The sequence below is a fragment of the Pezoporus occidentalis genome, unplaced genomic scaffold (genome assembly GCF_034315485.1).
Source record: "Pezoporus occidentalis ecotype Australia unplaced genomic scaffold, CSIRO_AGI_Poc_V1 ctg103, whole genome shotgun sequence".
Classification (NCBI taxonomy): Eukaryota; Metazoa; Chordata; class Aves; order Psittaciformes; family Psittacidae; genus Pezoporus; species Pezoporus occidentalis.
In genome coordinates, this window is record NW_026912812.1 from 1,485,536 (window position 1) to 1,509,087 (window position 23,552).

At 40.0% G+C, this 23,552-nt stretch overlaps 1 protein-coding gene and 1 long non-coding RNA gene across 11 annotated transcripts in view; one reads left to right on the forward strand and one right to left on the reverse strand.

Annotated features, from left to right (window-relative positions):
- Positions 1–2,605: 2,605 nt before the first annotated feature.
- On the reverse strand, positions 2,606–9,519 carry LOC134162644 (uncharacterized). Its single transcript, XR_009964387.1, has 2 exons — positions 5,148–9,519; positions 2,606–3,389 (listed from the first exon to the last, which is right to left on the reverse strand). It is a non-coding gene; the product is annotated as an uncharacterized LOC134162644 (long non-coding RNA).
- Positions 9,520–17,025: 7,506 nt separating this feature from the next.
- Positions 17,026–23,552, forward strand: part of ITGB8 (integrin subunit beta 8) — a 46,554-nt gene continuing 40,027 nt past the window's right edge. For 3 of the 10 annotated variants that reach the window (XM_062616646.1, XM_062616666.1, XM_062616656.1), the window contains exon 1: positions 17,871–18,297. In XM_062616646.1, the coding sequence (XP_062472630.1) occupies positions 18,171–18,297 (127 nt within the window). In that variant the 5' untranslated portion in view covers positions 17,871–18,170. Of the gene's footprint in view, positions 17,149–17,175; positions 17,281–17,870; positions 18,298–23,552 lie in introns of those variants that run through there. The other 7 variants (XM_062616716.1, XM_062616722.1, XM_062616696.1 and 4 more) reach the window with 6 other exon arrangements.

Consider the following 23,552-nt stretch of genomic DNA (forward strand, 5'->3'; position numbering starts at 1 on the left):
ATTAAAAAAGAGGTATTTGTGCATATACAGAAGAACTCTGGAGGACAGAATTTGGTGCCTACTTCTCATTTGATCTAGCAGTTATTTTGAAGGGCTTCCAAATATTTTAGTTCTCTAATGACATTAATTATGAGCATAGATAGACCTCAATATTAGGTAATACATATGAGATAGAGAACACAGTCAAGCTTATTCGAAAACCTGGCTGTAGAGAAATATTTAAAAATCTGTGCCTTATTGTCTCTAAAACATCCCTGAAGAGAAGTCCAGTTGCTTTAATAGCTTCCAGATGTTAGGAATAAGGTATACATGAAAAACATATATCTAACTTATAGCTTGAATATTTTCTTCTTCATGTTGTGGTGCTACACAGTGATGCAATGCTATAAAAGGCCATGTATACTGAATTCCACAAACTACTTGCAGAAAATGAGAGAACTATGAAAATAATGCTTACAAGAAAAAAAATGAGCTTTTTGAAACAATATACTAGGATTCTTACTGTTTCACAGAGAGCTAGAAAAAAATGTTAATACAATGAGATACTTAATCTTAAATAGAAGATATCATTTTGGACAGCATATGCAAGTAAAATAGTGCTCTTTAATAAATGCAGCACTGGCACTGGCATGAGTTTTCTGTTTGAAGAATTGCTAGCTGGAGGACCTGTTACCCAAAAAGCTTAATAAAGTCTATTTTCTTATGCCAAGTGACCAGTGCATGGGTTTCAGAGCAGAAGAACTCATCCTTTCTCAGAAGTTCAACATGGGCTTAGCATATTTCATAATAATAAAGAAAAAAGAATGCATTTTTACACATTTGTTATGAATACTGAACTCACAGCATGTAAGATCTCTTTACATCAGCAAAGCCTTCACCACTGCTTTTGTCTGAAAAGTTTTATCCACTTTATTGCTGATTTACCCTTTTAATAGCACTTAGGCAGTAACAAAAAAGTTTCTGTATTGTCCTTTATGACAAAAAAAAAAAAAAAAGTAAAAGAAATACTGCAAGAATGACTAATCTTCTAAAAGGTGTTGCTAAAACAACAGATTGTTTAGGATTAGGGATATTTTACTGTACTTTTTATGGAGAAAACAAGAATATCAGGACAGTGCTTATAGAGTTTAAGCAGTGTACTTATGCCTCAAATTGCATTCCTCTGTATGTATATTTTGTCTTTGCTCTGGTTCATCTCCATAGCAACATGTTTGTTCCTATGGAGAATCTGGATGACTAATTTCAAATTGAGCCTGAAATTTTTAAAACAAGATTTCTGTTCTCTATAAAATAATTATGGACAAAAGCACTTTTAAAAACCCTCAGAAAATAAACATAATTTTGTCCTTCTTTCTTTTACCATGCCCTAGACATAGTTAGCTATGAACAAGATTTTGATCTCTCTTTCCCGTGATGTTCAGACTGGGAGCAGGCTTATCCACATGACTTCAGCATCTGTTATAAAATCTGGTGGGAAATTTTTCATTCCAATTTCAATGGCTCACTGTATTCACTAATTATGTTGTTATATACACACATTCCAAGTTTTCCCTCAGAACCTGCGATCTTTGCTTTAAAAAACCCCAACAAACAGAAATCTCATGAGGAGAGTGGTGAAAAGACCAGGGCAAGATGACTTTAAGATGACTTTCAAAATAACATGGGTCATTCTAGAAGTGGTCTTTAAATTATAAACAGTATAACTTCCTGATTGTATCTGTATCTGTCTTTGATCTCAGGGAAAGATTCTATGGCTGAGAACTCTTTGTGGCTACAAGATAACAGTGTTAAAAAATAGTTGTTTTTCTTTTAAAAAAAAAAGAGAGAGAGAAGATATTTCCATCAGAACCTACAGGAAAAGAAAATAAAGAAAGAGAAAATTATCTCTAATTATATAGTACATTTTTTATCATGAGTTTTCATAGATAGGTACATCTTTTAACTCTAGTAGTAAATTGATCCAGCTAGATTTTCATTCAAATTATTCCAGGAATTCTCATGGAATTGCCAATTTTTTCTGGCCAATATGAGCTGTCCTGCATTGCACAATAGGTCTAAGACTGAAAATCCCACATACAGACTGGCATAAAAGGAAGGACCCTTTTGTTTAATTGCTCAGATAGTGTCAGCCTGTTGAATCCAGCTCAGATAATACTACTCATCCAACTCACCAGAATTACTGCTGTGAAGTTCGAACAATTCTGCAATATTTTAAGGCAGACGCAGCATCTGCATCATCTGGAAGTAATGAAGCTTTCATTCTCTATGCCAGCTATTCAAGTCTTATATCTGATACTCAAAAAGTTTTCACATATGGTCCATTCCAACCTGTTCTTTTTCTGCTTCTCCTGGATTTGTATTTTTTTAGGCATTTCTCATACGCCTACTTTAAAATCTTTAAATAGGTGGAATATTCTGGTGAAAGTAATGAATACTTTTATTCTGCTTCCAATTTCTTTCCCAGTGGTGCCAAATGCACATTAGACCTGGCACACCCATAGTTTGAAAAGAATCATAAATTTAAGAAGCAAAATATGGACCTGTTTTATATAATAGTGAGTCACTTCTGCATTTTAATCATACACTACAGACAATAAAAGAGAAATGAAGTGTCAATGATTTAATTGGCAGTAATAGGCAAAGGCTGTGTAGAGACAGCAGTATCTCTTTTAATTATAAAAACATGTTCCTTTATGGGATAGGTGCCCTGCCATCAGCCAATGGAGACAACTTTAAAATTCTACATGGCTTAAATAAACAGCACATACAATTATGGAAGTGGTTTCTAAATATCATTCAGAAAAATATCCTTGACATAAGAGTAACTGAGAAATAGCTACTGAAGAAAGATGGTATCGTTCATTTTGAGTAAAAGTATCAAAAGAAAGAAATACGTTCCTATTCCACAAAATGAAAAAATGAATAAGAAATTAAGCAGTATCTGTGATGATTTATTGTTAATCTAAATTATTAATTTAGATCATTATTTAGATTATTTAGACAACCTTTTCTAGATCAACTAGAAAAAAAAAAAAAGAAGAAAAAGGAAACATAGAAAAGTGTGGCAGCTTTATCTGGCACACAGATTGGATTTCTGTAAGAAAAAATCCCATGTAGCATATGTGGCTTTTATCATTGTAATGTGTGTACTGAACTAGTCAACCATCTTCAGATTTCAACTTGCAATCCACTTGATTTCAGGGGGAACTAGAGGGAAAATCAGCTCCTGCCTGAATCAAATGTCCAAAATCGTGTTGCTCTGTTTTGAGGTACACTGAATTCCAGGCCATTTTTGAAAATTTTGGTTCAGTGTATAGCAGACCATATTCATTTGAAGAGTCCACTCTTATTTGTAAATCAGTACTTCTGCTTGAGAAATCTATGGACACCTGCAGAAGGAAAGAAGAGCATGTTCATCAGAATTAAATGTACTGAAGACAAATTATATTATTACTCAGATTCATGCAGTTTTAGTGTTTTCTGTCCTAAAAATCAAGCTGATAAATATATCCTGCAGTATAACATCTGTGTACCATCTCACAGTGAAAATTATGGGCATTCATCAACTCTGTGGAATATAAATTAAAAAAAAACAAGAGTGTGAAGTACTGAAAGATTGTTTTTATGTCACATGAATAAAAGGGAGAATTAAAAAGGAAGTCAGGAATAAAAAACACTGAAATGTGAGAAGAAAAAACAACAGCGTAATTTCAATAAATTCAAGTGATCAGCAAATCTCATATGCAGTTTTTTAAAAGCTCATGGAGAGATACTTCAGTGAGTTATTAAAAGGCTAAAACCCTTTTCCTGACAAAGGAATATACGGAGAGTAGCCATCTAATAGCAAATAGACATGGATAAATTACCTTTACCCTTTAAACCCAAAGACTCTCTAAGCGTGTGGAGACACCATAGGAAGCCCCTGAGAACACTCTAGGTGTTTTGGATCACATAACAACTAAATGATTTTTAACTGTGGTTATACTGGAATATGTGTCTTTCTAAAGGTTGTATGAGAATACATCAGGTAAAAGTTAAACAGTGTAAGCTGATCAAAAAAAGAACCTTATTACTATTTATTAGTCTTTGGTACTGTATATATTTTATATAGCCTCATCTCATTCTAAACAAATGCTACACTTTCCTCATGAAGGACACGGTGGGGTGTCATGTTAGAACAGGTTGTTTTATATATATCTATGTTAAACAGTGCTAGGCCAGATAAAAATGCTTTGCACTTGGAAGAAAATAAGGAAATACCGAAGGTGTTTTAAAACTTGTAGAAGGCAATTACTGTTCTTCCGCATACAAAAGTTTTACTTTTAAAAATTAAGAATAGTTTTACAGAGCTGGAATAAGGGCATAATATACTATACCATGCAAGAGACAGACTGACATTCACACCCACCAAAATAGTAAACCAGAAGTTAGGGCACAGGCCCAGAATTTGAAGTTTGTTAATATAGAGAGTGTGTTAACTAATACAGCAGCTTTTCCATCTTGGGTTGGGGAACTTGTCTCCAGGACAGTGTTTCTAAGCCTATGTATTGCCAGAAAATATACATGACTTTTTGCTGGCCTTATGGATAATGAATTAAGAGCATGTTATCAGCTACTAGGATAAGACCTAGCTAACTTGGGATAATATTAACAATCAGAAATAGTGCTTTCTGTGGAGCATCCATAAGGAATTGAATACAACACAGACACTACAAGATGAATTAGCCAAATGTAAATTTGCATGAACTGGAAAAAACCCTTCAGACTTCTCTTTAAAGCTTCTTCATCCCTTCTTGGCTTTAGCACAGTCTTCTTCTATGAAACGTCCTTATCCAACATTCAAAATCATCTTGTTAGCAGCATGGTCTTAAGGGATGAACATTAATTATAACATTTACATTTCACGCTAAACATAGAAACACTCATTCACATAAAATAAAATCCTTCACATGCACCCTTATATATACACACAGAGAGATTTTACATGACAGATGCAAAAAAAAGACATAACAATGTGTTAATAAAATAACAAAGTTACCTAAATACAAATTATGCCCCTGACAGCATTCCCTAAATTCTATCCGTTGCATTGAGTAGGCTATGGATCATGCAGTGCTTACTGAGCAGCTCTTCCTGAAAAAGCTTACCTGGAAATGTAAATGTAATTTCTGATTTTTCTACTTCATCACCTGCTCTGTGGCTCTGGCCTTCTGTTGTGTTTCTGTTTAGAGAGTAAAAATACTTCTGCTTTGGTGTTTCTCCCCATTTAATGCTGTTGCATAGCAGGGTATGGGTGTTGCATAATTGAAAAGCCTTGGCCACGTAAAATGTGGCTGTCAGCCGCGGTTGCTAAGAAACTACAACTTAACTGCTTTCAAATACAATTTTACTAAAGTGCAATTACCCACACCTGCTATTGTTATTTATATGAGCTGATGAGTAATTCCTTCTTCACCATACTGGACACGTCCTCTCTTAGCTCCCATTGCACTAAGCTCCTTTCCGGCAACTTGTGAGATCATTTCTCATCTTACTCAAACAAACATTTTAAACCACCCCCATATCCCAGATATTCCCCAGGTAGGGAAGTGTGTCACAAAACATCTCCATGTGGCTCAGCACGAGACAGTGGATAAATGCCCAGCTGGTCAGTGTCACTTACAAAACCAGTGTCACGAGACAGAGCCTCCAAAGAAAATTTACACCAAGAGAGACTGCAAAGCTGAATAGGAGGTGATGGGCATTTTTTAATTGGAAAAAAATATGTTTATGCAGTAATAAATTATTTAACAAAAAAAGTAAGTAGATCATTTAGTAACTCAGCTTTTAGTAAGCCAGCCTCCTATGTTTTGTTAGATGAACAAACAAAATGCCAGTAATAAGGAATATACATGCAAGAGGAGTGGGTGTCTCCTGACTGGAAAACTTTTGTCTTTATCTTTTTTATCATGTAAACATCTGCTGGTGCCTCTTGAATAACAAGGGCATCTTTTATAGTATCTTGGCTATATTCCACATCAGCACAGACCATTCTGTTTCCTAAGTAATTTCAACCATGTGAATTAGATGCCTTATTCTTTCTTTGCTTCCTGGAGGTGAATGCAGACATCTTGTAGCTAGTCAAGTAGGAACTTGATGAGAGGAAGCTTTAGCCTGATGATGGGAGTGAATAATTAAAAAGCAAAGAATTTGTAAAGCATGTCTGCCCTTTTCTACCCCATGGGAGGTGAACTAGTATGCAGCAACAAAAAAGAGGAAGGGGATACAACCTTAATAAGAAAAGCAGGGCACCTCTCCACAGGTGGGAAAGGCCAGGCTCAGTCACTTGTTCCTTTCATTCTGCTTCTGCTCAGAGCTAACTAGACACAAACCAACAAACAGGCTCTGCAGGGAGGCAGATGTACTAGCTCTAGTCCAAGTGTGTGTTAAACAGCTGGAAGTCTTCTGGAGAGAGCCTTGCTTGTACCTGAAGATTCAGAAATAGTGGAAATGGTACTTACATATGGCTTCAGTCATTTACATGGGTTCACACAAAATAGAGAATGTGAAAACAGAGAAAGGAAAGGGAGAAAAACTGCATCTTACCTAATAAATACCTACACACTAAGACAGACCTGGCACATTCACAAACACTGTGAAAAGAAGTTATATATTCTAATGCAAATCTTGATGTAAACCAATTTTGTTAGTCATTGAACCATTAGTCATTTAAGTTAAAGTACTTGATTTTTAACATTTGGTGTGCAATCAGGGTACAAGTATTTGTCTCACTGCTGAACTTGGATGTTTGTTCTGCACGGGTGTAAGTTCCTGGCACCACAATGTTCAATACTTCAGCCTATCTGTACAATGATGAGATGATGCATGCTGCATGAGAATGCAGAGGTGGACAACATGATTTGTAGCTGCTTGTGATTGCTAATGACAAAGAAAAATTTGGGAACAGTATAATAAACAGATGAGGTTATTTGTAAATCTCTCATTTTCTGGTTTTCACTTCCCGAATACATAATAAAATGTGGCTATATTTTCTTGCATGAAAATGACAGTAAGTTTTTTAAAAAGTAAATTCTATACCAAAAGGTATCATTGTGCAGCTATTTGTAAAAACAAAGATGCATTTTCTTGCCTAAAAGAAATTCTCTGGAGTCTACAGTTTCTTTCAAATAGTTTTACCTTCATCGCCAAATATTTTGATATTTTTAGATGACTTAATAACACATTGTAAGGATATATTTCAGCAGAATTTCAACATGGCTACTACATAACTGCAGCAAACTAACCTCGGGATTTTGACAAGTCCATTCTTTTTTTCTTTTACGTAACATCACAAAGCTCTGTTTTAGAGTGGCATGGGGATAACAAGCCTGAATTACAATTTCTGAAGATATCATTTGAATGACCATCTTTAGGCATGAAGTCTTCCACAGCATGCCCCAAATTGCCCAGGAAACTTGTTGAGGCATTACAGTGCCAGAGGAGGTGCGTGTCAGGGGACCACCAAATGTTTCCAACCTCCTCCCAGGTCCAGACACACATTATCATTCATGTTCTGAATACAACATGAAAGCATTATATTGAATGCCATTTTTCTAACAAATGTATCAATAGAGATATGATGTTAGTTAAGCTTTAGGGTGTGCTTTTAAAAGTATTTTGAACGAAACAGAGGGTGGCAGAAGTCCACAGAGGTTCCAGGTGCATTTCTGTATATCCAGACATATCCAGCTTTTTAAAAATTGTTTTACCTGTGTGAAATTTCTTCTGCTTTACTTCTGGATGGATTAGAAATTCATTTGTCATCATACCTTCTTTGCCACCTGAAGCAGAGACCATAAACCACACAACCAATAAATCTACGGATTCAAACTGTAGCCCTTGGCTGCCACCTAAAGGTTTTGTATACTTCTTTAGAGGGGTACCATCAGACTCTGTTCCACTGTTTGGAATGGAAAAATGCTTGCCTAGTATTGTTACAGGCAGCTTCTACATTCCCTGTTACTGAGAGAGATTAAAGGGAGGGGACACAATTGCTCTGGAAAAAAAAAAAAAAAGGGAGAGGAAAAAAACAAAACATATTAAGCCAAGGGTGCTCCAGAAAGAGCAATTCCTTCTTCCTGCCTACCCTTTGGACTTGAAAGCCAATGAAAAACCTAGGGGAAAAAATAGTATATGTTACTTGCAGAAGGGGCCAGTATGCCCAGACAGTGTTTGAGTAATTCAACAGGAGCTGCAGGAAGGTTGTGTAGGTCTTATGCTCTCCACTGTGGAGAGATTGCTCTCTCTAAGCACTCTTCACAACTCAAGCTACTTGAGAATATCAGGAGCTCAGATGGCAAAGAAAATCCTGGCCACTGACCCCTTTTCACACCAGCAGGCAGAATTCTGCCTCAACTCTCTAGCTAGCTACAACTTTCCTTTATTTTCATCAATTAACTCAAAATCATTGCTTCTTATTCACCGTGTCTGTACTAGGTAGGCAATTTACAGGTATTTTGGATCTATTATAAAATGTTCTATTTCAATTAGCTATCAGTTTTACACAGTGAAATCATATGTTGGGAAAACTTTTTCTAATGTATGTATCTAGAATTCATAACATTATGATAGCAAATTATACATTTTTCTCCTTATACAAGCGGATCTCATAAAAACTTTCTGGTAGGCTATAGAATACAGAATGAGGATCTGAATAAGGAGAAAAAGAGTGATCTGAAGTGATATGGCCACAAAACCAGAGAATCAACCTATAATTTGAAATAAAGTTGTACTCAACTATTAGTGTTAGAGTAACAGAATTGCACAAGCTCTTTATCTTTTCCATGATATGTTCATCATATATGTCTTACATTCTGGAGCACAAAAAGCAATCAACAGGACAAATTAAGTAGGAGATATTCCAAGAGAGAAGAAACTATACTATCATAGGCTCAAAGAATTTCTGGATAACAAAGAACTGTATTTCTGCTTTGGTTTTGCAGTTTAATCCTGATTTACACATCCAGCTCCATTTTCACTCTCCACAGGATCTGTTCTGGTTTATTTTTGGTTTACCCTCTCCTCCTACAGGAATGATACCTCTCATGTTCTTAAAGGGAAGTGGACTGACCAACTGACAACAATGCACCAAAGAATAAACCAAGAGTCTACAGAGAACTAGTGGTTTCCACCCACACATGGGAAGAAGCTTAGTGAAAGCAGCATTTTGGCCCACATTGTGAAAATGAAGACAAGTAATCAGTAAACTCATAACTGTGTGTTTTGAAGCTGTGATCATAGTGTATTTGCAGTATTCTCTGGGAGACAGTTAATGGTTAAGAGCAAAAGAACTAGTTGTTCTCTTTTGTCCTTTTGAGTAGTCCATGTGTCTGTGTCTTCTGTGGCACACACAGTTATATTCAAGTTTACTACCTTGAACAGATCTCTTTGAGATCATAACCTTCCATGGCAGCTATTACTATGATGGTTTGTGCATAGGTAAGGTGCATGTCCTTGTTATTTGTACCTCTTACAGTGCTGGCTGTTCTCTCTTTTACTTCAGTCTTGCACTTGTATTTCTCTTCTGAGTATAGTGAAATTTCAGTTTAATTTGATGTTTCAGAGACAGCCAGGACACATCTCTTACAAATTAACAATTTTACATTCCGTTTTCTTCCAAGTACAAGTTATACTGTTTTGTTACTTACCTGTAGAAATCTGGACACTTAGAAGACTGATAGAACTTGAGAAAGAATTATAACAATCATCTTTTCTGACCCCCCATGTTATATACGCTATACAACTTCACCCAGCAATTTCTCCAGTAACCTTAATACTTCTGTGTGATATATAGTTTGTCTTCTATACAATCATTGGGTCTTGAATTAAAGACCACCCATGATGAAAAATGGTGCCAAAGAAGAAGTCTAATCAGAAGCATTTTTTTTCAAACACAGTTAGGCTTACTAAATTATTTTGCAACCTTTATTTCCCCTCACCTTCCAGTGTTCTTTAGTGTGTCATGTCACACAAGGATTATTTGCCAGTACAGTATTTCATTAACTAAATTTTAAAGGAACAAATTTTTAGTTTGGCTGTAGCTTAATTATGTAAAATATTTTCCATTTGAGATAAAAAGATAAGGTCTGGCAAATCCTAAGGTAGCTGTGTACTCTTATCAAGTACATGCTTACAGTGTGACCTTAATTTTGGTCCTCAGTTCATTCTGACTCCTTAAATACCATTGAACTATTCCATTACTTCTAGACTGCTTTAACTCAGGCTAGAAGTGTCTGTTCCAAACAAAGTGATGTCTGCTCCTTAGCAATACATAAATCCCATAGTTCCTCGCATGCCTTACCCTGACTTCAGTTAACAGTTAGTACCAGATGCTTCAGCAAAGGTAGAAATCATCTTTAAAGGACTGCATCATTATGTGGCTGGAGGAAAATTTCTCTGCAGCCCCAGACAGTGGTTGGTTCTTGTTCTGAAGCATGAAAGCCTACCTTCGTTGTGAATTTTTATCCTGGCTAGTGTAAAGGCACATAAAATTTGTATAAGTATCTAATCTGTTTTTAAATCCTACAAAGTTCTTATCTGGAGCCACAGAATTCCACAAGTTACTTATACATTATTTTTAAAAGAATCTTATTTTTATTATAGCATAAAGGAAAAATTAATGCCTACAGCTTTACTGGATCCTGGAATTAGACAAGAGAAGGTTTATTTATATGAATAAAAAAAAAAATCAGAAGTAGGGATATCTTTCAGAAGTAGGGATGAACTCATGTGAGGTGCTGCCCAAGCATACATGCTCCTATGCCAAAATGATAACAATCAAAGAATAAGCAGAATGTGAGGAGACATATATATAGACACATATTTGAAACAGTTACAAAAATCAGTAAGTAATGGGGGTCCCCATCTGCCTCCATTATTTCTCAATTTCACCATTAAATATTTCTTGATTTATTTTAGCTGTCACATTAGCAGTGAATCTTGAGCAGCAATCTGGTGAGAAAGGAGAGGGAATATACCCCACAGAGAATATCCTGGCTGTAATGGGCACACCATCTTTCAAGACTGAGGACAAGAGCAGATGAAATCCAATCAGGCAGGCTCAAAACCTTCGATAATTCTGGAAAACATACCTTTCCTGTCCCTGTTCCCCACCCCTCTCACTTCCCCGACTCTGCCACGTGCACCCAGAGTTTGCCTGTGGGATTTTTCAACCCATGCACTAGATTGAGCAGCTCAGCCATGGACAGGAGAAATTATTTGTACTCATCAATCACCCAGTTACAAACTTCTGCATTTAACTGTAGAATACTTCTGAACCTGATCTGTAGAGTATATACTGTGCTAAAAATAAACTTTAATTTCTATTAATCAATACTTGCGCTCTTTCTAAAACCACAATTTCGCTTTCCCTTTCAACCTCTAACACTTAAATTTCTCCGGAGGAACTTTAAGTCCGAAAAAATACTTCCTGATATTTCTCCACTATATTCTACCTTTTTCTTTCTACCAGCTCCTTGTAAAACATTACATAGGAAACCTCAGGGAAATATGAGTGAGCTAACGATGACAGGGGCTTACCTGGGAATTTTCTCTGAAAACTTTCCAAAATGTTGTCAGGCCTGCTGTATTATTATGGAATATTTCATCTTCCCCTTTGGTAACCCAGTATCTTAAATCCTGGGGTCAGAGAAGGGGTAAAATCATCATGGAAAGAGGATGAGGGAGAAATTGCAGTGCTGCTTGAGATAGCCGTAGAAGCAGCAATCATGACCTTAGAACTCCATTAGGGAAGTGAGAGAAGCAGAGAGGGGGTAGATGGGGAAAACAAAAGACCCATAAAGTATCATCTGAGGATCCATCAAAAGTGACTGATGGAAGAAAATAATTAAAAAAAAAAACATGAGAAGAATTAAAAAAATAAATCAGGTGAGGATGGAGGCAGATTGAGAGTAATAAAAAATAAAAAATAAAAAGGAGGCAAACCTAACTTTTGAGGAAGAAAAGAATTTAAAAAACCTGATGTGAAACACAGTCACTTGATTGGCACCTAAGCCGGCTCTCAGCGGTAACTGGAGATTGCACACTTTTCTCAAGTACCAGGAAGAAAGGTAGGAGATAGGCAATAAGAACAGAAGGAAAAGGTGGAGGTAAAAAAAAAGAAAAACACACAGAGTGCCAGTGTATTATGGATAGTTTCAGCTTGCAATAATAAAAAAATAAAAAATAAAAACAAAAACATAAAAAAGTGCATGACTGTTGCTGAACTTCACAGTGGTTTTGCTCATCTGTAGAAAAGAAAATGCTATTGTTTATGTTCACAAATGTTCTTTGAAATCAATATTTTCAGAGGATTTCAGCAGCCTTAGTGTCTGTGGATCTACACCTACATCTATCAAGAGGAAACCTGGCCTTCACCCATCCTCCATGGAGCTGGAAAACCACACAGTGAGCATCAAAATTGTAATGACTGGTTTGGTGTGGGCTGCAGTCCCTTGTGAATATAAAACTAAGTAAAACGATATGCTCTTCGCACTCTGTTATTCACTGAAGGAAAACAGGAAAGACAGCAACACAAGGTCTGGTCTACAGTCCCTCAGGCAAAAGTTCCACTGAAATAAGGTTAACGAAATAACTTATCAGGCCTACTGCTCTTCTATCCTTCTCCTTCCAGAAATCAAGATGCAGTGCCTGTAAATCTGTGATATAATATCTAGAAAATATCAATGACTGCATTTAGAAGAACCCCAGGTAAATTTTGTAAAGACAGACTGCAGGGGAGCTCTTGTGTCTGAAGTCAGAAAAGCTCTCAAAGCATACCACAGGTTTATTTGTCAGAAGGAAGAAAACACTTCCATCTGAAATACGAGTTCCGTCACATGAAAAATCATAGTGGAAGTACTGAAAAATCCTAGTGAAGAGTGTTATTTAAAACTCTGCATGTGACAACAATTAAAATGTTCTTCTTTCAGAATAAATCTGTTCAACTGTATATACTGCAGGGTTTCTTTCAGTAAATACTTCCAGAAAGAGCATTTCAATAAACAACCCTAAGCTTTGACGACTTGTTATAATACATGCTTTTATGCTTTTGAGCATCTTATTTGAATTATACAGATAATTTCTTATGCTTGTTTGTCTCTAGAAAAATCATCCTAGTTTTTCTTAAACAGAGGACAAGGACACCTTCACTGAGGCCACCTCAATGCTAATTTACAGATCAGCTGTCTGAACTACAGATGCCCTAGGAAACGAGTGTCTGTATAGAGCTTAAAGCATTGGTTTTGACCTAGTAAACCCTAAACAGACTGATACCTTCTTACGTGAGAAGCCACTGCTGTCTCTGTGTCAACTGCGTGCTAACCGTTTTGGTTCAGAGTCCATCTGTACTGCAATATTTCTTCTCGCAAAGCTGTGAAATGTCTCAGGTTTATTCTTATAACACTTTCTCAGTGGGCTTCTGGCAAGCACTAAAGCACAGAAGATCAAGATCTGGGATTTCTAGAGGACTATATACTCTATATTTTTAATACACAAATTTTGGAATACAATCGGTTGTATAAGAAAGGAAGAGAAGTGCACTGCTGAGTTTTGCAATTAATTCTCTACAGGAAAGCAGAATAGAGGGAATATTGCTGGCACTTAGACCAGGGCGGGGGGGAACATCATTTTATAGTTAAACCCATTCAAATAAATTGTGAATAAAAACAAGACACAGTTTACACAAGTCACAAGTCACTATGGAAAATAGAAGGTGTTATTCCACCCGTCTCTGCATAACATTGGCCAAACTGTTAGTGTTAAGAAGGTAAAAGCAAGAAGAAATGTTGTCTGATTGTTTCATGCAGACCTACTGAAGTCACTGAAGTTACAAACCCAAACAAGATTTGTGAGCCCATAGGAAATGCCCTTGTGAAATCAATGGAAGCCTTCATGAAAAACTCTTAAATAGAGTATCAGACATTTGGGATTATTGTTTTTCCTCAAAATGCACCATTTTTTCTTTGTGCCTTGTGCATTGGAAATATCAGTAACTGGTAACTATGGTAGTCATTAATGAAAAAAAATAATGAAAAATACTATTTTGGGAAGTAAATATTCTATTTTGAAAGCTGACATTGCCAGTTTTCACTGTGAGAACTGAGCCCATAAATGAGAAACAAAGAAGATAGTTGTAATATCTTTTATGGAAATATATCATAACTTTGTAAAAATTACAAAGTTAAATTTTTTCAAAAATTTTGTGCATTGCATCAGGCAGTTGGAATTTTATATAGATTTTTACTGGATATAAAAGCCAGCATATATGGGTTGTTCATAATCTGCACTGCTGAGGGAGAGGCCTATAACTCTTTGGTAATCTGTTTCTTGGGAACAGCTATTGAATTTGAATTGTTCTATCACTTTAAATTGATAGATTATGAAAGATTTGCAAAATACATTGACTGCTTTATCTGAAACAGATGCAGTTTAGATTCAACTGTTGTGTAAAAAAAAGAACCCCAGCTATAGCAAATGCAATTGTATCTGACAGACAAGAATGTGATCCTTTTACTTAGTTATATAGCAAAGAAATACAATTTACATGTCAGTGGGATCAAATGAAGCCACCAAATCCAAAACAATTACTGTTCTCGAGCAATGCTTTACATTATTAAAATAGGGAAGTTGAAGGAAAGTGCAATTAAGTATACCAAAATGCTTTCTGTGGGGATGAAAGATGCTATGATAAGTAATCATGTAACAAGCTAATGAACCCATAACACATTTTTTATTTAAAAAAATAAGTTCTGTTATTAGAAGTTGCAAAACACCAACAATCTGGCAGTGTTCAAGGCCAGGTTGCACAGAGCCCTCATCAACATGGCCTAGTGTGAAGCATTCCTGCCCATGGCAGGGGGGTTGGAACTAGATGATCTTAAGGTCCTTTCCAACCCTAAATATTCTATGAATCTATGATTCCCTTTGCAATCTTACTTTGGACTCTCCCCCCATGAAATGGCACATCAAAGATGGTAGGGTGTGTTCAACCAAAAAAGGAACATGTGTTTTGTAAGAAATTCTTTGGGGTTTCTGACCAGCTCTACCCTCTTCGCAAATGCAGCATTTTCAAAACGTACCTGAAAAGGGAGGCTATCACCAACACTGCAATAGACAATTATATTTTGTTTTCAATAAGGCAAATGTAAATACTAGAAAGAAACCACAGTGATAGCACTTCAGAAAAATTGGTATTCATGTAATGAAAGAACAGAGAATTATACGCTTTCCACCATAAAAATCCAGAGTAAGGTTGGAAAAAGACCCCCTGAGGCCCAGCTAGCCCAGTGTTTTGGGGTCAGGCTGCTTGGGAACTTGTTCAGCTGTTTCAGATATATCGAAGGACAGAAATTCCACAACCACATTACTCCAAGCATGCATGGCCCTGTAGGTAGGACAATGGAGTGAGACTTAAATCCATTTCCGGTGGTCTTAAATAACTTGTTACAAGTCTTTTATGTGACCTTCAGCTTCTCTACTTGCAAAACTAGCAGAATTATTCAAATCTGTATGATGTTCTTTGAGATGCAACTTATTGCATTATAAACACTGTGTAAACAACAATATACTCAAAGATGTTATCGCTGCAAAGTAAATATTTTTAAGTCTTTGGATTTCACTAGGGAAGGTATGAAACGAATAGGGAGAAACTGCATTTTACGTAAACCATCAGACCACTTTCAACAACAGCTACAGCAGCCTCAACTCATAGAGGCCTCAACTATTGTTAACTTCAGCTCTTGGTTTCTTTGTTACTGCTGATACTGGTGACTTTTACTGCTCAGGGTACGTAGTTCTCACCCTAGACTGGCATCCTTTTCATCATGTTCTCAACGTTTAAATTAATGACTAGTGTGTTCATTTTGGTTATCCTCAGATTTTATAAGAAAATCACCAATTTATTTTTCTTTCATGCTAGACTGTAGGTCTAACATGAAAGAAACATTCTGCCCAGAATGCTGAATCCTTGGGTGGCATTCTCATCAGTTGTACTGCACGTAAGGACTCTATTTCCCTGTTCGTTATGGTGAACAGCCTATGCTTAGAAATGCATCAACACTACTTAGACTATGAAAGTGAAAATCCCAAAGCAGAGAGATCTCTGTTTCAGCAACTTCTGCTTCTGCTGGGATTTTGTTTAATTCTTCATGTCTCATCCTGGACGTTTTTTTTGCAGATACATGTGAATCACCATGACTTTGCAACATTGTGACTGAGGGGACAGATATTACAATGTTAAATTCAGGATTAAGTTGAATTTAGTTCCACCTGTCAGAAGTGTATCTCATTTCAAAGGAGAGTACCCAGCTGAGGTCTCACAGGATAGGGAGCTCACCTATTACCCAGCTTGAAATTGTGATCTCTGAAATCAAAGAGCTTTTAGGTCATGAATGCCACAAGATTTGGAGTCATGCAATGCTACCCTTTCATATTGCCACCACTGCTTTCTCACATCCCATATCCCCATCTGGGCTGTGGCCACTTCAGGAATGACATTCAAATGTCTGAAATGGGGGATTTCTCCAAGATGAAGCAGAAGGGTGATACAGAGATTAAAAGCTCCCAAGAGTGTGAGTGTAGGTAGGACTCACACTCCATGTGGGTGGCTCTACTGCCATCTCTTCCTCAGAGACCTTGAGCAAACACAGTGTACATTCAGTTTCTGACCTTTTGCATGCAGATGATAAATCGTCCTTAGCTCTGTGAGACTTAGCACAGGATCTGAAAATACTTCAGCAGCCTTTCATCCATGAAGACTGAAACAGCACAGTATTTACACTGGTTGTGTTTGCATGACTTGTGCTGTACCCCGCACTGGCAGACTCGAACACCTCGTTGAAACACTATTTTGGAAACCTGCATGCACTGACATCTGCTCGATTGTATGGGGAATGAGGCTGTGGCACGGTGATGGCTAATGTAAATAGCCCAGCCCGGTGACAGAACGAGGTGCTCGGGCGCGTTTCACCTGCCGGTAAAACTCAGCCGAGGCCGAAGAAAGATAACAAACCGAAGGGCAGGGGAGTTAGGGATCAGCGCTGGGCTGGGCCGTGCTGGCGTGCAGGAGAACGCACCTAGGCCTGGCGGGGCTTTCCTGGCCCGCATGGCGAGGTACTTTCCGCCCTGCAGCAAGCACAGTTAACCTTTGCGTTACTCCCACTTCGTCCCAAAGGGTGGAAACTCCGAGCAGAAAATACTCGGGCAGGGCGATAGGAGCGATAAAAGGAGGGAAGGTATTTTTAGGTAACGTGAGGTAACCGGAGGCGGCGGGGGGTGACAGGGTGGGCTGTGGGCGGGAAGCGGTTTCCTAGCCCGCACCACGGACCGGGCACGCAGCTGCGGTTGCAGTACAGAGAGAGGGCCATAACCGCGGGTAGGGCGGGGAGCTGCTGGCAGGGCAGCGAGGCCGAGGCAGTGGGCAAAGGTGGCATGGCCGCGGCCTTCGCCCGTCCCCCCTGCTGCTGCCGTTGTCGCGGCCGGGGGCAGATGCGGTGCGAACAATGGGCGCCGCCGGCCGCCACAGAACAAAGGCGCGGGCGGGCGCAGTGACTTCACCGCCGAGCCCGCCCCCGCCGAACCTGCCCCTCTGCCGTCTCCTAGCAACCGCGGGGACCCACGGGCCCGGCGCGCACCGACTGCGGCGGGGCCCGACGCCTCTGCGGGAGGCCTGGGCGGCAGCGGCGCCGGCCGCGCTCCCGTGCCCGTGCTCCCCAGCCCCGGACCCGTGGCGCAGCGGCCCCGGGGGAGGCGGGTGCAGCCGCCGGGCGGTGGTTTCCCTGAGGGAGGTGCTCGGCGGTCGCCGCTCCCCGCGCAGTGGCAAGTGCCTCCCCTTGCGCACCGGGCTGGAGGCGGATGGACGGAGCAGCACTCAGCGCTCTCCCGGGACCGCGCCGTTGCCTTCGCCTCCCGGGGGCTGCCCTTGGTGGGGTGCAGGGGCGCGGCGGGCACTGTTCCTGAGATGCAGTGTTACGTGCCCGCCCCGCCGCGCACCCTACCTGTGCTGGGCCCGCTGCCGCTCCTCCCCTGGCCCCGCCGCCGCCCCCGCGGGGGCCGGGACTGAGCGCGCCGCGGCGCCGAGACGCGGCCCCGAAGAGAGAGAGAGGGAGCGGGACCGGAGCCGGCCGCGGCGCACAATGTGGGTGCCGCTGCTGGCGTGCCTCACCGCGGGGATCATGTCCCTGCCCAAGTGTCAGCGCGGTCCCGGACCCCTCCTGGGAGCTGCCCGGCTGCTGGCCGCCGTGCCGGGACTCTGCCAGCACCGTAAGTTGCCAAGCCCCTCGGGCTGCTCGCCGTGCCTGTGGCTGGTCGGGGTTGTACTTGGGTTGGTTTCCGCGCGGGGGCCGTGCGCTGGCTGGGGGCCATGTTCGGGCTCGGCGGCTGTCTTCGGGGCACAGCCCTGACAGCCGGGGCTGCCCGGCGCCGCAGCACGCACTGCCCCGGCCGGCCGGGAGGAGCGGTCGGAGTGTACCTGCGGGGAGAGCCGGACGGGAGCGGCCGGCCCCTGCCCAAGCGTCACGCTGCTTAAGTACTGGTAGTGAGAGCCTGTGACCTAATGGTACGTACCGGAGGCGGCCAGCCTTTGACGGAGCCATGGCAGCTCCCCGGGAGCGGGTCCTGAAGTGCCCGCTCACCCACTGGAAGCCTCCAAGAGGCAGCGTGCAGGACCCCCGGGGGGGTCACAAGCTTTGGATGGGCCATTCTTAGGGATGAAAGCTCTCGCGTTTGTATCTTTTATGTGGCATTTAGTGGCGGGGTTTAAAATGGATAGACTTATAGGGAGGTGGTCTTCTCGTTACCTTGAGTAACGTGTATGCTGACAAGTCCTGAGAGCTGTGGTATGCTGGTAGCAAAGGCTCTGGTATATTTGGGTAACCCCTCAGGTTGCGGAAGGGCTTCCTCAACCCCTGAGCATCAGCTTTGGTGCATGCAGGCTGAGGAGTTTGTGCAAATGTACCTTAGATCATGCAGTATTTGATCAGACAGAGCTATCAAGTTAGTCATGTACTTCATAAAGGATCAAAAAAGCACATCAAGTTGTCAATCACTTTTCCTTATTTTTCCCCCCTCTTGTGGAATAATTGAGTATTCCAAATTTAAGCCTGGAGTTAATTTAGAATGTTAACATGTAACCTCTAAAAATAAGACTGACAATGGGAACAGTGTATTAGTCTTAAGTTTTTCATTGCATATGTGACAAATTCATGCCTAATTCAGTAGGATTTGCCCAGTGCTATTTAAAACAATGGAATAATTTGTTAGCTTTCATAAGATAATTTGGTTTGCTTTTTTGGCTTCATATTTTGGATTCAAAACCAAACTAAATGTCAATAGGAAAAATGTAATATTATTAAATTTGTTATGAAACATGGCATCTTGTGTTTGGTATCCCAGATTCTTTTTTATGCAGTGTAATTGAGTGAAAGATTAATTGAAACTTTATGAAGAGGATAGTTCTGTGCCCGAGTGGGGTGTTGTGCTTGCTCATGAGCATCACTCCTGAGTGCACACTAGTGCAAGAAATGCATTGGAAGAGAATGCTGTAGGGGAAGATGGTGCACAGTACTTTTGTGCCACAGGGTGCTTGCTCTCTCTGTTGTGCTTGATAGTGAAAATAGTGAAATGGTAATGAGTTACATGCTTAATGTGACAACAGCTCCCAGATTGGGCAGACTGTAACTCAGACCTTGGTTTTTGCTCTTCATTTGAAACCTCTGCTAATTCATGAAAGCTGAAATTCCTTTCTTCACACTGAATTCCTTTCTTCATACATAATCACTTCACAGACTAGAGCCACAGTTAAAGCAAGAAGAGGGTTTGTTGTGTTTCTGTGAATGGACACATGAAATTTTTCATTGTTATTGTTGTTATTGTGTGCTTTTTACTTTTGGTTGTGGTAGCTCTCTCAGCCACTGCAGCACCACCTGGACTCTTAATCTTCCGCAGGCTGCTTGGAGAGAGACTGGGCTCCAGCTCCATGTACCGCTATTTGTCAGCACAGCTTTGTTGAAGCAGCCACTCCTCTTTGCTTCTGCACTGACAGTGCTCAGCATGGAGAAGAACATCCTGTTGTTCCCATGCCATCAGCAAGTTCAGTTTATTTGTGTGCCGAGTTGGCAGAACCTGCATATCTGTTGCATGAAATCTCCAGTTCTAAAAGAGACTGGAATTAATATTAAATGTACATGGAATTCATGTTTATTCATTCTTGTTGGAACATTTATGGCTCTTCTAATTGAAAAATGAATGGTTTGATGCTACCTGAGTATGTGTTCTGCTAACCACATTTTGAGATGCCAGTTACTGCTTGGGAATAAGTCAAAGTAGAACTTGGCCCTGATTTTGGAGTTATGAGGAGCACAAAAGGAAATCTCACAACACTGTAAGTTTGCAAATCGTAAATTAAGGGTTCTGTAAGCTCAGATAAAAAACTTAGTGTTGCCTCCTTCGACAAAGGGTCCCTTGTTCAATATGTCTCACCAAAGGAAATTTGCAGTTCGCTAAGCCAACTATAACAAATACCTGGCAAGAACTGAGGTAGTTCTATAGTGATTTCTACAGATCGCAAATTTATCTTTGCATGCTAAAGCCTTACAAACTCCTAAGGATGTAAACCAGTGAACTTAGTAAGAACTGGATTCTTCAGTAAGAGCACGTGTTTGCATTATGTTAACCAGTTGTGTAAATGCTCGTTTCAGTGGGGACAGTTAGTTCCCTTGCCTTGTTCAGAAACTGAACTGTTGAAACCCTTTAGTTTTTATCTGCTGTATAAGCACATGGAATATGTTGGTCTTAAATACTGAGCAATGAGTAATTAGTCAAGGTTAACAGAGGACATTGGTTCAAATCTCAGCAATGTCTCAAAAACAGTTTTTATGTGCATTAAAGTTTGAAAAATTAGGTATTTGGTGCTTTCAGAAATATCTAGGTGGTCATTGCTATGAAGCTCAGGTAAACAGTTTACTTGTGATGTGCACACAGGGATGGGAGGGTGTGAACATCTGTCCCTAATTTAAGAGTTGGAGAACAGTTTCACAACAATTCTCTTACACAGTCATGGCTGACAAGTCTCTTGACCATTTAAAAGCTGTTTTTTTCTTCTTGAGAGTGTCATTTGGAACAACTGTTTAGTGGGCTTGGGAAAGGAGAGGATCTGTGATCATAGCAAGAACAACTATTAATTGATTTATTCCCAACAGCGTGACTTCTGATGCCGAACAGATTCATCAGTGTTGGTTGTCTTATCTGGCCCTTTGGTGTTTTGCCAGTCTTGTCACCTGAGTTTCTCATGTGTGTTCCCTCTAGTTAGAAAGTTCCGTAAGTCATTATTGTGTTACTTCTCAAAGGAATAGGAAAGGTCAGTCAAAGGAAGAGCTGTTTTTGAAGAGAGGTGGTCAGGAAATGTCCCTGCACACACATAAAAAAGTCTGAAATAAATGATACATTATTATAGCTTTAACTGGTGTTTGTTGATTTCTCTTCCTGTGCTGGCCCATTTCCTTCTGGGGCTCAGTGGAAGAAACTGTGTTGCATGGGATACTCAGCACTGAGACAGTTCTGCTTTTACTAAGGTTTGAATCAATCCAAGAAAAAGAGAAACCCCATTTTTAATTTCCTGAGCCTGCATGGGTGATCTGCTTCTGGGGGGTAATGGACCATCTTCGGGAAAGCCAGCCTGGGTGTTTTTGAGGGCTGTAGGTTGCAGTTCTAAGGAACAGCAAGGGGGAGGTTTGTTTATCTGCACATTGCCCAAGGAGCACATTATGGCAATGGTATGCATAAATTTGCTTTGCAGATTGAACACTTCCCATAATCTGTTGCAATTTCATGTCTTTTCAGGGGGGGTTATGTGGTAATTTATTGTTTTTTTTAATTTATGGGTTTTGCAGGTTGAATGATACTGGTGATTGCATGTATAGTATTTACAATGTTTCCATGCTAAAGATGTTTGAGATGGGGTGACACTGGGAAAAGAGATGGGCAGTTTGCTAACTAGAAGAGCAATACGCGTACTTTTGGTGCTTTGGGAAGTTTTTGTCTCTATGTCACTGAGGTCATGCTGTTGCTGAAGGAAGCTGTGAAGGCAGCCTGAAGATTGTATGTAGTAGGAATTCCCTGTGTAGAAGTTTGAAGAGGCAGTAGTTTCTTTTCTGGTCCTTAAGCTTTCAAGGACTGGAGCTACAATGACTGAGTAAGCAGTTAAGAGACCTGAATGAATAACTCTGATTTTGCATTAAAGTACAATCTAAGTTTAATTTATCTCCCCTCCCCAGAACATCAGAAAGATGTCATAATGTGAGCTTTATGGAAGCTTTAGAAATTATCCATCAAGTAAGCCCTCATCTGGTTGTATGTTCAACAAGAAGATATTAAAATATCAGATTATAATCTCCCTTATACTTCACACAGTGCATAAATACTGGTAACATTTTTTAATTCCCTTGAAAGAATTCATGATGACATGTCCATGTTAATTGTGTCTTGAATTTGGGACAATTTGTAGGAGGTATGAGAAGAGAAACATAGAATATTATATTTACAAATTGTGTAAATTGACATGGGCTGCTGCTATTTATCAAGACTTACTCAGAAAGTCAGATTTATCATCACTGTGTTTGTGAGTAAGTCCTTTGTTGGGAGCTCTGAACCCCAGTTCTTTAGAAGAGGCTCATATAAGAAAGATTAGCATTATCACACAAATAAACTCTACACTACATACAATAATATTTATCACCAATGTACATTTTTAAAACTGCATGTTGCTAAACCGTACTTTTGTAGTATTGGGATAGGTTTATTGTAAGCAGTGATCAGGATTTAATTAGTTCTGTCAGGGTGTCCTGGGTTCAGCAGTAGCAGTCATTTTTTTCTCCTTCTTGGTAGCTGGTGCAGTGCAGTGTTTTGACTTTCAGCTCGGGAACAGAGCTGATAACAAGGATGTTTTGGTTTGGCCAAGGACTTTGTGAGCCTCATGCTCTGCCCGGGAGGAGGGGGAGCCAGGAGGAAGCAGAGACAGGACACCTGACCCAAACTGGCCAAAGAGGTATTCCATACCACAGCACGTCATGCCCAGGAGGTAACTGGGAGTTAGCCGGAAGGGCTGGGAGTCTGCAGGGTTGGAGGAGGTATCGGTCAGAGCTTGGTCGGGCTGGGGGGGGCGAGTTATCGGTCGGCTGGTGGTGAGATGATGTATTCTCTTCCCTTGTTATTTCCTTTATCATTATTATCATTGGTGGTAGCAGTAGTGATTTGTGTTATACCTTAGTTACTAAACTGTTCTTATCTCAACCTGTGGGAGTTGCATTCTTTTCGATTCTCCTCTCCGTCCCTCCGAGAGCAGGGGGAGGGCAAGAAAAGGGGGGGAAGTGAGCGAACGAATTACCTGACTGGGTTTAAACCACGACACAGGGTAAGAAGGACAAGTGGAGTGATTTTGTGTCCTGAGCTTTAAAGTTTGCTCAGTGTTCTTAAAATACATTAATAACACTAAAATCATATGTTACATGTACAAGACATAC